Source organism: Rhinatrema bivittatum, chromosome 4 (genome assembly GCF_901001135.1).
Source record: "Rhinatrema bivittatum chromosome 4, aRhiBiv1.1, whole genome shotgun sequence".
NCBI classification, from domain to species: Eukaryota; Metazoa; Chordata; class Amphibia; order Gymnophiona; family Rhinatrematidae; genus Rhinatrema; species Rhinatrema bivittatum.
Window position 1 is genome coordinate 358,293,434 of NC_042618.1, and position 14,527 is coordinate 358,307,960.

Sequence of the window (14,527 nt, forward strand, 5' to 3'; positions counted from 1 at the left end):
GGTAACATTATCTGGTGGCATTGAATATAATTGTCTCTCCAAGCTTGTAGAGTTTTAAGCTCTACTGAGAATTTTCAGGAGTTCCCATGCAGGCATTGCCTCATGAGCTGTCTCAGTCATTTTTTTTTTTTGTCTAAGCTGAAGCATGGACATGTACTTAGTCTCTCCTCTTCATTTTTCTTCAAAGTGAATGTTTTTGGTCAAAATACCTGTTTTTTTTTTACCTTGCCTTGCTGCTTCTACAACTCTTACAACAGCACTTTAAGTGCTACAGACATATAAATAAAAAAAAAATCTTTTTCAAGTGAGTGGTTTTAAGAACTGCCCCATGGAAAGATAATGTCCTTCACCGACTGCCAAGATTCATGCTATCGATGACTCGGAATAGATCATGATTAGAAGAACTGTGAAGCCTGTGGATGGATGTCCCTATGCCCACAGTTTTCCAGGGCCTTGCATATGGAAGAACTATGTAAACCTCTTCAGAGTTGCAGTAGATCTTCCTCCTGAAGTTCAGTGTTACCTTCCTCCTTGGGTAAGGGCTTGCATAGCAGTTGGTCCAGAATTGTGCGGTTGAGTTCAGTTGGCCGCTCTGAGCCGAAGCAGAAATGGCATTATTCCTTGGAATTGGCCCTTTCTGTTACAAAAAAAGCATTAGTATTTGAATCATGGTGGATTGGCACTGGCACAGTCAGACTGTTCCTCTGACACCGGTGGTGCAAGGAATTACGAAGCATGGTGTGCTGGTGTACCCAAAGCACAGCGCAACCAAGAATCCGATGCTCTGACGCGCTCAATGCTCACCACTATGATGAATTACGACTCTGCTGATGCAACCATACATTCAAGGCAAGCTTTGATGCACTCAGTGCATGTTTCATTCTATGATGTGCCTGGACACTCATTCTGCGGACTCGGTTCCTTCAGGAACATACTGTTAAAGACTTATAGGACCCAATATTTAAAGGGTGTTCAGCTGGAGGAGCAGGACTTATGTGGTTAAGTAGTGGCCACCGAATATGTGCCTCTGTTCAGCAGCTACTGAATAAGTCCCTTACATGGCTAAATGTTACACAGACACACACACAGACACACCCCCCGAGGTGGAGTTAGCTGCATAAGTTTATGTCTAAGTTTAGTTGCCCCATAGTGCAGGTCTAAATGTAGTCAGGTATACTTATCTGGTGAAGTGCGTACATATATGTGTATATTCAGTGGCTTTGCCGTGCCACTGAATGTTCATCGTAACTTAGCCGGATTAGTTTTAACCAGTTAAGTTACTTACTTATTTATTTATTTGTTGATTTTTATATAGACATTTGTCGGAACATCATGCTGGTTTACATTGTAACAAAATAAAAGAGAGAAATACAGTAAACAGGGAAGGGAAGGGGGGAGCAGTAATGAAAGGAGGAGAGAGGACAGCAGTAGGAAGGATAGGGAGAGAGAGAAAATTTGATAGGAACATTTGAAGAAAATAAATTAACAATAGTCAATATGTACAGATGGGCTGGTAGGTACCAGACCAGTGATGGCAGTGACAGGGAGAGGTGGGGGGGGGGGGGGGGGTGAGAATGGTAGGGTAGGCTTAAAGGAGGGTGAGGGGAAACTTATAACAGAATTTAGGCATCATTGCTTAGGGGGAAGAATCACTACATTTTGGAGTCTTACACGGCTAGTTTTGAATATTGACCCCCCATGGTCTTCTAAAACACCCAAGCATTTATCTCCCTCAGACAGTTTTGCTTCCTCATACTCAGTGCAATTGCCTACACAACAATATGCTAGCTATCTGATATCTGCTAGGAGAAAACTTAGCCTTATCACCTCTAATTATCAAAATGCTAACACCTCCTAGGTTGGAAGCAGAAGGTCTTTGCTTGGAAACAGTGGATCCAATCTGCTCCATAATTCCACTGTAATCATATAGACTACCTGTTGTGATGCAAGATATCTTAGTGTTGGAAGAAGATATACCTCCACCTACCCCAGGCCAGGGTACTCAAGTAACATAACCAAATTGGGAGGGTTCGTGAAGATTTTATTTACCTGTTTAAGGAAGTGCATGAAATGTTCCAGCCTCTTTTTCAGCTCTCAGCAATTCCACAAGCTGCAGTCCCAAGCTCCCCTATAGGTATGCAGACATCATCAAAGTGCCAGATTAGGGGCTCTTCATCCACACACTCAATTGCACAATTGCAGTGGAGTCTAGTAGATTGAAGACTCTAGACCAGGCCATTTCTCTGAAGCTTCAATCGGAGGGGACGCCCCCCCCCCCCCCCCCCCCCCCCCTCCGATTTGCTGCCTTTGTCTCTGGAGACTTGGGCTAGTGAGCCTATACTCTTGCTGTTTGATGAAGACTTTACAGGAATACCATTGGATCCTCTACCAGATCCTTCAGAGCATATATCCTCTCTTGAAGATCTCACCTATTCAAACTTCGTGGATACCAGTAGCTAACTTTATCTTATCTGGTTAACTGAGTGCATTCAGCACTGCTACACCTTGGTAGGAGGCAACTCACAGAATCAGTTAAAGCCCATCGGGTGCAAGCTATGGCTTCTTCCATTGTTCATCTGCAAGAAGTACCAATCAAAGACATTTGCAAAGCTGTGATGTGGTCTTCAGTCCACACTTTCAAATCCTATTACTGCCTTGATAACCTTTCGAGGACAGACAGCAAGATTTGGGTAAGCAGTTTTGTGCAATCTATACTCACTGTAATCTACATTCCATGAAGTCCTGGTTGCTTATTAAGCATCGCACCACTCAATCCATACCTTGGGACTCTCCATATGTGATGGCTAATTCTTCCTGTTTATTGACAGAAAGCAAGTTTGCTTACTGTAAACAGTGTTTTCTGTAGATAGCAGGATGAGTTAGCCATGGAATAGCTGCCTATCTCCTCGGAGAATTGATTACATAAGCTAGATTCAGCTCTGATCCTGACTGAAGAGCTTGTGCAGGAACTTCCGTTCATGCTCAGTAGAACTTAAATCTCTACAAGCTTGGAGAGACAAGTCCATTCAGTGCTGCTAGATGACATCCCTCACATGTAATGACTAATTGTTTGCTATCTACGGAAAACATTGTTTATAGAAAGCAAACTTGCTTTCACAGATTGCATATAATTCAGAGAAAGCCTTTACATGCAACTGACTGTACAGGTTTGTAAAAGTACTTATTTTCTCTAGCTTTTTTATATTGTGTTGAAAACTAGGACTTCCCAAACCTGTCTGGGGAGCCCACAGCCAAATGGGTTTTCAGGATATCCACAATGAATATGCATGAGATAAATTTGCATACCATGGAAATTCAATGTGTGCAAACATGTCTTGTGCATATTTATTGTGTATATCTTGCGGAGTCCACAGGACAGGTTTGGGAAGCCCTGTGTTAAACAATCATTTGGGAAATGAGTGAAATAATTAGTATAGTAGTTTGGACAAATATAGCGGTAGTGGAGTCTTCTGCTTGATAATAGCATTGGAAACTTGCCAGAGTAAATGACAGTGACTAAAGTTGTTGGGTTTTTTTGGGTTGTTTTTTTTTTTTGACATAGGCATCCAGTTTTATGATAACTATTTAAAAATGTATGCAGAGTTGTATTAGTTTTATACAATCGTAAACCCCAGAGAAGGCTTAATCTCGCTGAAGATTTCTGCAGCAGTTTGTAGGAATATTCAAACTTTGTGTTAGAAATTTTTTTTTACTTCATTTAACTCTGTGAATGTTGAGAGCTGTTTCATGAATGGTTATTTTTCCATTTCCTTTGACAGGATGACTATAGAGTCTGCATGGACTTCAACATTATTCAGAAAGACTCTGTGCCAGTTTGCCCTGTGGATGCATCAGGCTGTTTCACAGCAGAAGTCACAGATTTTGTGGGTCAATATGTTAAGGTTGGTGATATTTAAAATATCTATTTAAAAATGAACACCATGTAACTTTAAAATTGTACTTGTATTTTGTTTCATTTTTAATAACCAATGCCAATTACATTTCTTCATTGCATTACGAAAAAGTCAAACGTTTTTAAACTGAAGTTAAAGCAATCATTTCCCATTTCTCCATACTGGATGGAAACCGTATTTAGCATCTCGATTAAACAGACTACTTGGATGCTATTCGCGCGTCTCATAATATGAAAAAATTGAAGGCAGGGACCGCAAATCTCCATGAAGTTATGCAAACAACCTTTGCTATCATATACTGCTTTTTTCCAGAAAAATAACTGCCATTACATCAACTCATTCCACATGCACTGGAGATAAAAGCTTTTCCCATTTAATTGTTCTCCTGGCCAATGTAATATTTTCAGAAGGAAGGACTTGTGTGCCAATATCATTATCATCCACACAAGCGAGCAAGCAAAAAGCAGTAGATGTCTTACCTTTTTTTTTCTTGGCCTTATGATGGGGAAGGGGAAGCTGTGGAATGTTCATCCGATGCATCAAATGGAGATTCCAGAACGTTCTTCCATCCCTGTTAGCGTCTGAGAGGGCTTCACTGCTTCTGCTGCACCTGAAGGAGCAGAGCAGCTGGCAGAAGCATTCAGAGAAGTTTTCTGAGAGTCCTGATGTCAAGATCCCTCCTTTTCTAGCAGCTCTATTGTCTGTGTCATCAGTCAGTGCTGAGCTGCTTACTGGTTATGGCTTGGAAGGACGTGCAGGGGGTGCGATGACCATTTTCCATCCAGAACTCAGGTTTGTTTGAATCCTCTCCTATCATCTCGGATAGTATCTGGACTCTCCTGTCCTTGGTGAGCATACACGGTCATCTTTGATTTTTGTTCATTAATAATATGAACACTGGGATGCAACTCCTACTATGGTGGTCCATTCTCAGCAAATTTGAGTTAAAAAAAAAAACCCAAAACAAAACTGAGAAATTGTCTGATGTTAAATCTGTGCTTTTGCAAATTAAGCTTGAAATCCACCATAGAACTGAAAATTTAGAAAATGCCATGAAGATGCTTAATTTACATGTTCTAAACTTTCCAGTGGTGTCTGTAATTTCTCCAGCAGAATTATTCAAATTACATATGTGGGAAAATCTTAGTATTTCACAAAGAGCTATGCCTTTTGTCAGGAAGACTTATCTTCCTCATGATAGAGGAAGAGAAACTGGAGTGATTGGTCAAGTTCCACCTCAACAGGAGAGTGCTCCTCTGGATATTTTTAGTTGACTTGCAATCAGCTGTGGTAGATTTATTTATTTATTTATTATTTATTTAACATTTTTATATACCGGGATTCATGTAAAATTTACATATCATCTCGGTTTACATTGTAACTCAGAGAACAGGCATGTAAGAATGCAATTACATAGAGCAGGGCATAAAACTTGGATTACAATAGAAAGGGGAAAAACACATATTGTATTAAAGGGCACATAGATTATATTATAAGGGTCATGAAAAGAAACAAGAAAGAGGAACCATGTTTAGTCTTTCTGAAGGTTCTATGTACATACTGGAATTAAGAAAACTTTGAAGTGAGCTGCTGTAGAGAAGGGTTTGCTAAATTGTACAAGTGGCATGAATGGAATATGCTGTAATTTGGCCTGTTGGCTAGTGTGGTGAATGTCGAGGTAGTCATAATTGGAAAGCTTGCTCAAATAGCCAGGTTTTTAGACTCTTTTTAAAGTTGATTGGGCATTGTTCTGACCTGAGTTCTGGTGGTAGAGAGTTCCATTGTGCAGGGCCTGCTGCGGACATGGCTCGTTTGCTTCGAGAGGTTTTGATGTATGGTATTAGGAGCATGTTTTTGTACGCTGTTCTTGTCGGTCTGGTTGGTAGATGTGGTTGCAGTGGGATGTTGAGGTCCAGTGGAATAAGCTTGTGGATGGTTTTGTGTATGATCATTAGTGTTTTGTATAAGATTCTGTACTTGATTGGGAGCCAATGTAGGTTCCTTAAGATGGGGGTAATATGATCTCTCTTGTTGGTCTTAGATGAAGCAAACAGGGCTACCCTCTTACAGGCCGATACAGTAAAGTGCGGCCGCGATTACCCCGTTTCTAACTCGCTTTGTACCCGCAATTTGGCCGCATAAGTCCAACCCGCGATTCACTATCCCTCGCCTTCGCTGCTTGAGCGCCCAAACTGGACGTGCATTCATGCACCTTCGCCGGCGTTTTGCGTGCTCAAGGGTCAGGGGTGACGTCACAAGCTGCAAGATGGCGCTGGGGAGGCAGTGAGCGGCGGAACGGAGGGAGGCAGGCAGGCGAGCCGGAGCTGCCCTGCATGCAGGAAAGGTAGGGGAGCCACCGCCCCCTCCCGCGCACCCCCATCCCCCCCGGGCCCTGGCTCCGCCACTCTGGAAATCTTCCAGTTGCCTGCCGGTGCAATTTTTTGGCATGATGAGCTCGCACCGCCTGTACGTCCCATTTGGGCGCTCAAGCCAGCGAAGGTGCCTTGAGCACCCAAATTGGACGTGCATTCATGCACCTTCGCCGGCAGGTCTGCTGGAAGCCGCTTTTGCTGCCGGCTGCACCCGGGAGACAGGGGAGCCGTGGTGGGCGCCTCGGGAGGAGGGGAGAGAGGACTGGGGCTGCTGGAAGCATGTAGTAAGTTTACTTTAGTTACAGCTTCTATTTTCTTAACATGTCAAGTCTATTTTCGCCCTGCGCCTTGCTTCGGGAGGGGGGGGAGAGAGGACTGGCAATCCCCGATGCCCGAGCGTAGGAGAACCATCCACTTCCTGGTACCTGTCATTTCAAATGACATTTGAAATGACAGGTACCAGCGCACCCAGGATACTGTATAGGCGCTGTATAGCGCTCTATACAGTAAAATGGATTGCGCTTCATGGACGCTTCTTGGACACGCTTTGGACGCAGCTTGCATTTGCATGCCATTTAAATACTGTATCGAGCGGTATGTGATCCGAACTGTGCGCGCGGCAAACGAGGGTGCGCCTGGCACTACTGCACTCTTTCTACCGCGTCCTTACTGTATCGGCCTGTTAGTGATTACCTTTCTGCAAGATCATGACTTGGTTCTCCAACTGTTCTTCACAGTGCACAAGTATTGCTTATGGGGGGGGTTCAAGTTAAGATATTTCCTGTTTTTTTTTTTTGTTGCGCTACTCAAGAATGTAGGAAAAAATTTGTGGTGATGCAACAAGAGGTTATAGCTTTGGGGACTTATTTTTTTTTTCTTAGATATCTTTGCAAATATTTGGTAAATGTTGTGTCAGTAAAGTTTTTTTTTTCTTTAAACTTCTCATCTTCATTTCTTCATTCACTCTAGAGCTCCTAAGGGTAATGGATCTTCTGGAACTTGAAATACTTTTGGCGTGGGCTGGTTTGTAGGTCTGATTCTGTTCTATAATTAGGGGAATCGTCGTCTTCTAGGAAGAAACTTTAGTGTTTTTCTTTTGAATTCTCCCTAGTTTCCAGATTCCTCTTTTTTCCAAATATTGTGGTCTATGTAGTAAATGACTATCAATAGTTTCCCCTTAAGTAATTCTTTTCTTTTTTTTTTCTTGGGTAGATTGCTATCTTTTCTTACAAGAATATTCTTGTATTTTTAGTTTGTGAAAGTCATAAATAGAGTTTAAAAAGAAAACAGGTACAAGTTATTAATCATCTTGCAGTTCCTGCATTTTCATACAATTTTGGCAAAGTAGACTGGCCCCATAAATATGTTAAATAGTTGGATGTAAGAACTGAGTTCCTCCATGTCCTCCATACCCATCAGGTAACTTATAAAAACCAGTGTATGCTGAGATCAAACGTCCCTAGAGGAGCTGAAGGCAGTATAGGTCTCACTAAAATTGATTATTTACATAGAGCTACCATATTAGTCCTTCAGTCATACTTAATGGCATCAACAGGTGTCCAAATAGTGCTGAAATATGAAAGTGAAAAAGCATCATCGGTCTATGTTCTTAAGCTTGCACAATCACTCTGGTGAATAGAAGGAATGACTGATAATCTACCAGCGCACAAGGAGAAAGAAGCACCAGAAGCTGCAAAACGAGAAAAAATTATCTTTAAAGAGTCAAACTAGCAGACAAGGAAAGATAACTGGCAGAAGCACAAATACAGTGGAAAGTACAAAGTGTTACTTCAGAAACTGCATGTAGATCCAAATTTGACTCAACAGTGGCTAAGGAAAGGTGAACTCAAGCCTAAGGATGAAAGATTAATAACTGAATCTGTGGGCTGTGGACAAGATGGTTCAGAGCCAACATAGGAAAAAAAGGTAAGCTGGACAAATAAAGATTCTGTAAAACAAAATTGGAAATGTTTACACAATTTTTTTGTGGATTGTATGTGAAAAAAAGTTTGTGTGCAAAATAGTGTTCAAATTTTTGTGCAATGTTCTTTGTAACGCCATTCTATTTTCTTTTTCTTTTATGTGCTACGTTTTCTTGTATACACTTGTTTCACAAACTGTACACATGTGAACAGCTTATTAGGGGCAACTGGTTGCCACCTATGTGAAGTATAGATATCACAGTGAGAGTGAAAAACTGTCAAAGTTTCTAGAACTTTGACTGAGCCTCACTGGGCATGCTCATGACATTCTGCTATATCCCACAGCCACATATAGGGTTCCTTCAGATTCTTTTTCCGCAGAGCCTGTAGGTATCTGTTTGAGCGTCTTCGGAATTTTTTTTCTGGGTTTTTTTTTTCCCTTTAATTTTTCAGTGTATGTTTGCATTTGTGGTTCATTATGGGGTCCTGTGATTCTCTCTTCCCTCATAGTCCCTGAGGTAAGTTTCTCTCAAGTTTGCTTTCACTTAGTTCCCTCCTTGATGATGCGGCCCACTGACCATTGACTCTGCTGCCATAGAGTTTGATTTTGCGTTCCTTTTGTTTCGTTTCAACATGTCTTAGGGGTTCCAGCTGTGTCCTCTGTGTGGCAGAACCATGTCTATCACAGACCACCCCCCATGATATGTGTGTCCTGTGCCTGGGGGAATTGCATGATGTCTGAGGGTGCTGCAAGTGTGGCGAGATGACGCTAAGGTCGATTGTCCAGACTGTAACTCATGGATCTACTCTTCAGGCAGCAGGTCTAGTCTTTTGGTGTCTCCATTGGAGGCAATGGCATTGAAGGGCCTAGGAGCTTCACTGGTGCCATCAGAATCGGAGGCATCAGGAAGATTGGATGGTTCCCTTGAAATCACTGGCAGTTAGAAACCTCTGATATAGACCATTGTTCAACTCCTTCTGGTCAAAGAAGTTGGGTTCCTCTTCATCAGCTTTGGCATTGAGGAAGGACCATGCCGGGCATAGAGGGAAGCCAAAGAAGTATCAGCATTAATACTAGATGCTGGGAGCTGGGATGGTTCGGCTCTGGTTGGGAACCCCCGAAAGTGGCCATGTGGCAAGGACTATAATGCTGGGGGTGCACAACAGCCTCCACCAGTTCTCCACCGATCACCTGCTTGGTTCCAAGGAGGATGTGACCACCCTTGCCTCCCAGTTTGTGTTGCCATTATCAATTTTTGAGGAGAAGCTCCAATGGTGAGTCCAGCATGCCATGGAGAAGGTGATGCAGGACATTGGGGCTGGGGCATTGACAGCCCTGAAACCGGCATTGACAATATTTGAGCCATTGCTCTGTTCTCTTAAATAGCTCATCTGCATGCTCAGTCCTCACGAAACCCACCCACCTCTCTGGAGCTGGGTTCTCCTCTTCATAATATTTTCTTGCTATATGGAGACTGAGCATCACTGGACATGTTACTATACCCTGTGGCCATGCAAGGTCCCTTCAGTCAAAGTTCTAGAAATTTTGAAATAGTTTTTCCATGCCAGGCTCCACTGGATGATGGAGGGTATGCATGCGGACCTTATATTCCTTAAATGGCAAGGACATGCAACTATAGTAGCTGCCAGGACACCTTGACACAGGGAATGTCCACATTCCATTAAAATCAATATACCAACAGATTCATTCAGTAATCTGAAATTAAAAATTTAAGGGGTAGTATATGTTTTAAATTTAATCTTGCAAGTCAGGTTAATGAATTGCAATATACAATTGAATACCCAGCAAGAGAGAGAGAGAGAGTATTATTTGAGGAGAGGGGGCAAAGAGCTCATACCTTCCCTTTGCAGCTCTTTGAAGCAGTACATTATAGGTTAGATCTCCTAAGGGGGTATCTTTTTCCAAAGGTTTTTTTTAAGGGGCCTATTTTATTAAGCTGTGCTAATGTGTTAAAAACATTAACAAGGAAATGCACAGAATGTACAATTATCTTTGTGTTTTCTGGCCTGTAAACCCAGTGCAATGTGGATGTGGTAATGAGCAGCATTGCATGCAAAGCAGCTCATTACTATGAAAATCAAATACTGTGTCTTGCATTAAAATATGGCAAGCTGCATTATTCGCTGAAAGCTAATTGCATCTCAAGAAGTATGGTTTTGTCCCGGAAGCATCAGAATAACATGCATTCTGATGCTTCCAGAGTTGGAATTTAAAAGGGGCTGCATGGCCTCAGAACTCCCATGACTCCCCTCACTGGAGTGTTCCAGAAATCCCTGGAGTCCAGTGCGACTTCCCTTTCCCAACTGCCCCCCATCTCAACTGTTTAAAAAAAGTAACATCTGTAAGAAGCTCTGTTCCCATCCCCTTTAAAAACAAACAAAAAAAAAAAAAACCTCCCTGAAATCCTGGTGATCTACTCGACAGCAGGAGACCCCCATCCCCACAAATTGCTCTTTCCCCACCAGCACTATTTTTTGAAAATAGTGCTGGTGGGACAGAATCAAGTCAGAGTTGCTCAGCCTCGACTAGACTACAGAGATTTCAAGGGAGCTCAGTAGGGGGAGGAGGGCAGGTTTTCGGGGCATGGGTTTCATAACTGGGATTGGGGTCTAAGGATGCTTCTTAAAATTTTTTTTGTTAATTTTATGGGTTGCAGTGTGGGAGGAGGGTTGTGAGAGTGTTCTACTTTAGACCCCAGGGATTTTTGGGAAACTTGGGAACAGGTGCCTTTCTGGGGCTGTGTGGTCCCTCTAAAACAGGGCAGTCCCATAATGGAGGGCAGCATAGTGCATTGCCATTGCTAGAAACACTAGGAAAACTACCACAGGATTTACTAAACTGCACTACTCAGTAAATAGGGGCCTAAGTCTGTGGAAAGAATACTGGATAAACTGGACTTTAATCTTATAAAATTCTGACCGAAATGTTGCAAAGAAATCAACTTTTAATATTTTAAATGTCTGGAATATGCTTGAGAATAAGGACAAACCACTGATCCTAAGTGTACATCACTTAGAAGAAATATATGAAATGAGTTAGTGAGTGTTTTTGCCAGCTTTTACTTAGTCTGAAATAATAGGGAAGGCTTTATAAAGGCCAGAGCTGAAGGTAAAATGATGAAAACTGTAGTTAATTCCTTTCTAGATATATTCAGTTTGCTGAACAATCTGTCCTTGTCCATCTTCTTAAGATCTTTCTGCAATGAGCACTTTTGTGCTTACACACTTTTCAAGCATTTTGTTTTAATACATGATACATTATTCATTTATTCATTGTCTTCTATAAACTCATAACTTTTCAGACCTGGAACAAAGCACTTTTATTAGCTACTAGAAAAATGTGTGTGCATAGTTTTTTGGTTGTGTTTTTGCTTTGCTTTGTGCTTAAAAGCAAGAAAACATAGATTTTATAATGGAAAAAGACATGAAGATAATGAAGATATTGAAAAATTTTATTAAAGATGCTTATAGAACTGTTTATAGCAAATCTAAGCCCTATTGCCTTTGAAAACATCTTTAGTCAGAGCTGATGAATCTGATTTGGCATTTACTTGCATTAAACCAGAGGTCTCAGTTTGGGTCTTGAAGGCCACTAATGAGTTTGTTTTTCAGGATTTCTACCATGAATATACATATGATACATTTGATTACAGTAGAGGCAATGCATGCAAATATTTCATGCAAATCTATGGCAGAAATCCTGAAAACCAAATTGCTTTATGACCCTTGGAAACCATTGAGAGAGGCAAGTCCGTAAACGAGCTGTGAATTTCATCAGATTTCAGCTGTGTTGGAAGTTAGTTGCGTGTTTAGAAATATACTTGAGAGGACAAGATTAATATTGCAAATATCAGATTTACAGCTTTTCTTTTGTTTGTTTTTGAGTCTCAACATGCTAAAACAAATAATAGGTAAGAACTGTTCTTTGGATTGATTTTGCACTTCTTGTGTGAGCCACAAATGGTGCCAAATGGATGTAGAGTTTTGATTAGAGCACGCCATGTAGCATTATTTTTTAATCAGATGGATGAAAATACTTGACTTATTTCTGTTTTGCCACTCTAGTTAACCTGGTGCTAAGGTAGGTAGAATGGGAGGAAAAAAAACCCCGTAAACCAAAAGCTGGTTATCAGTCTGTTCAGCCATTCACTTAGGAAAAAAACTGAAGATTCCACCAGTTGCTTAAGAAAAATGCATCACAGTCATTGGTGTATTACATAGCAGAAAATTCCACATTTAGATAGTTTCAATAATGCCATTAAATCTAACAGTGCCTGTATTTTATTTTCTCAAAGGCAAGAGTTAGTGCAGAGAACATACTTTTGAAGTTCATCAGGACCTTTTTTCTTTTTTTCCCTGCGACACACTTCATACTCCTATTTACCAGAAGGATAACTTAGAACAGTCTTCCTATTACTGTGCTAACCAAAATAAATTGCTTGAGATAAGCCAATATTATGTGGAAGCCAAGAATAAGTGCTGAACTTGGAAATAAAGCTAGTAGACTCATTTTTAATGACTGTTAAAGGCACAGAATATTGTAGTGGGAAGTCATGTAATATATTAGACACTCAAAGATTATCTTTTACACTTGGACCTATTGGGACACAGAGAATTATTTTAAAATTAAACTAAAGGCTAGAGTTTCACGGTGATACCATGTCACCTGCTTTGGACTGCTGGCAGGCAGTAATGAAGCTTAGAGTTGAGAGTTTAGATGGTTACTTTTTTTTTTTTTAAGTGATTAAAGGTGTATCCCTTGACAGACACCCAGCTTTTTGGCAATATTAAGTGCCTAATGAAGTATATCTTGATTTTTTTTAAAGCTGTTCTACAGAAGGGTGCCTAGAACAAGTTACAATATGTCATAATTTACAACATGCAAATAGTAAAATGTTGACAAACCCCCTTAAATTGATTGTGTAGCCTCAGTGCACATTCTAGTTGTTTTCTACTTCTCATGGGTTTTAGGAAATAAATGTCTTTAAGTTGCTTCAAATTCTCTTAAATCAGTTTCTTTATGCAAAGCAGATGGCAAAGCTGTTCCATTATCTGTGGCACTGCATTTGAGAAAGCATGAGCCCTAGTATGACCAATTTGTCGAATAGTTGGAATCACTAGACAGCCCAACAACTAGTAACATAAAGAAGCCATACTGATGTGCAATCAAGCCTTTATAGCCAAATATACTGGACTCAACTTGTTCTGAATTTTTACATTCCGTTCTCCAAGGACAAGCAAGATGGCAGTCCTCTTATATAGGTAAAATAACATAAGATTTGTCATACTAGGTTTCCAAAAGATAAATAGATTCCATGATGGGATAAGCAGTAGATTTCCAAAAGACCATCTTAATGGTTTTTGCAGGGGCGGTTTTATGAGGCAGGGTGAGGTGGCCTCTTCAGGTGGCAGAATTTTGAGGCGTCAAAAAAATGCCCCTCTCAGTACGCTGCTGTGGCATTCGGCTTACACTGCCTGCCCCTGCCGCTGCTGCCTCAGTTGGCTGGGGGCCGCCACCAGAGCTCAGGCCGGCCGTGGCTGAAGGAACAGAGAGAGGCCGCGTGACTGAAGAGAAGAGGCTTCTGTTGGCCCAGCCATGCAGTTGGAGAAGGGGCCACCATCAACTGGGCCGCATGGCTGAAGAGAAGGGGCTGCCATCGGCCGGGTTTCACGGCTTCTCTTTTCAGCCTCGCGGCCCGGCTGACAGGGGTCGCCTCTTTTCAGCCTCGCGGCCCGGCTGACAGGGTCGCCTCTTTTCAGCCTCGCGGCCCGGCTGACAGGGTCGCCTCTTTTCAGCCTCGCGGCCCGGCTGACAGGGGTCACCTCTTTTCAGCCTCGCAGCCCGGCTGACAGGGGCCTCTTTTCTTCAGCCATGCAGCTGAAGCGAAGATGCTCCTATAAGCTGGGCTGCGAGGCGGAAAATTAGAAGTCTAAAGGGCTGAACCGCCAAAGAGAAGAAGCTCTGTCAGCTGGGCCAGTGAGAAGAGAGCAAGAGTGTGTGTGGTGTGAGATGGAGCATGTATGTATGTGTGAGAGCATATGTGTGAGCAAATAGCATGTTAAGAGCATGTTGGTGAGCATATGTGCATGTTAGACTGCATGTGTATGTGAGAAAAAAAGCTGTGCAGGCCCGAGGAAGCCTCTGTTTGTATGTTCTGGGGAGAGAGAGAATGTGAGAGAGCATATGTATTGTATGTGAGAGAAAATGTGCGTGAGGATGTATGAGTAAGCAAGTGTATGTGTGTATTGGAGAATATGGGTATGTGTGAGAGAGAGGAGAAAGTTGTACCACTCCCTC

At 41.9% G+C, this 14,527-nt stretch overlaps 1 protein-coding gene across 2 annotated transcripts in view; it reads left to right on the forward strand.

The window, feature by feature from the left end:
• IARS (isoleucyl-tRNA synthetase) overlaps nucleotides 1-14,527 on the forward strand; it is a 600,554-nt gene that overhangs the window by 96,677 nt on the left and 489,350 nt on the right. For both annotated transcript variants that reach the window (XM_029600767.1, XM_029600766.1), the window contains exon 11: nucleotides 3,780-3,902. In XM_029600767.1, coding sequence (XP_029456627.1) covers nucleotides 3,780-3,902 — 123 coding nt within the window. The remainder of the gene's footprint in view (nucleotides 1-3,779; nucleotides 3,903-14,527) is intronic.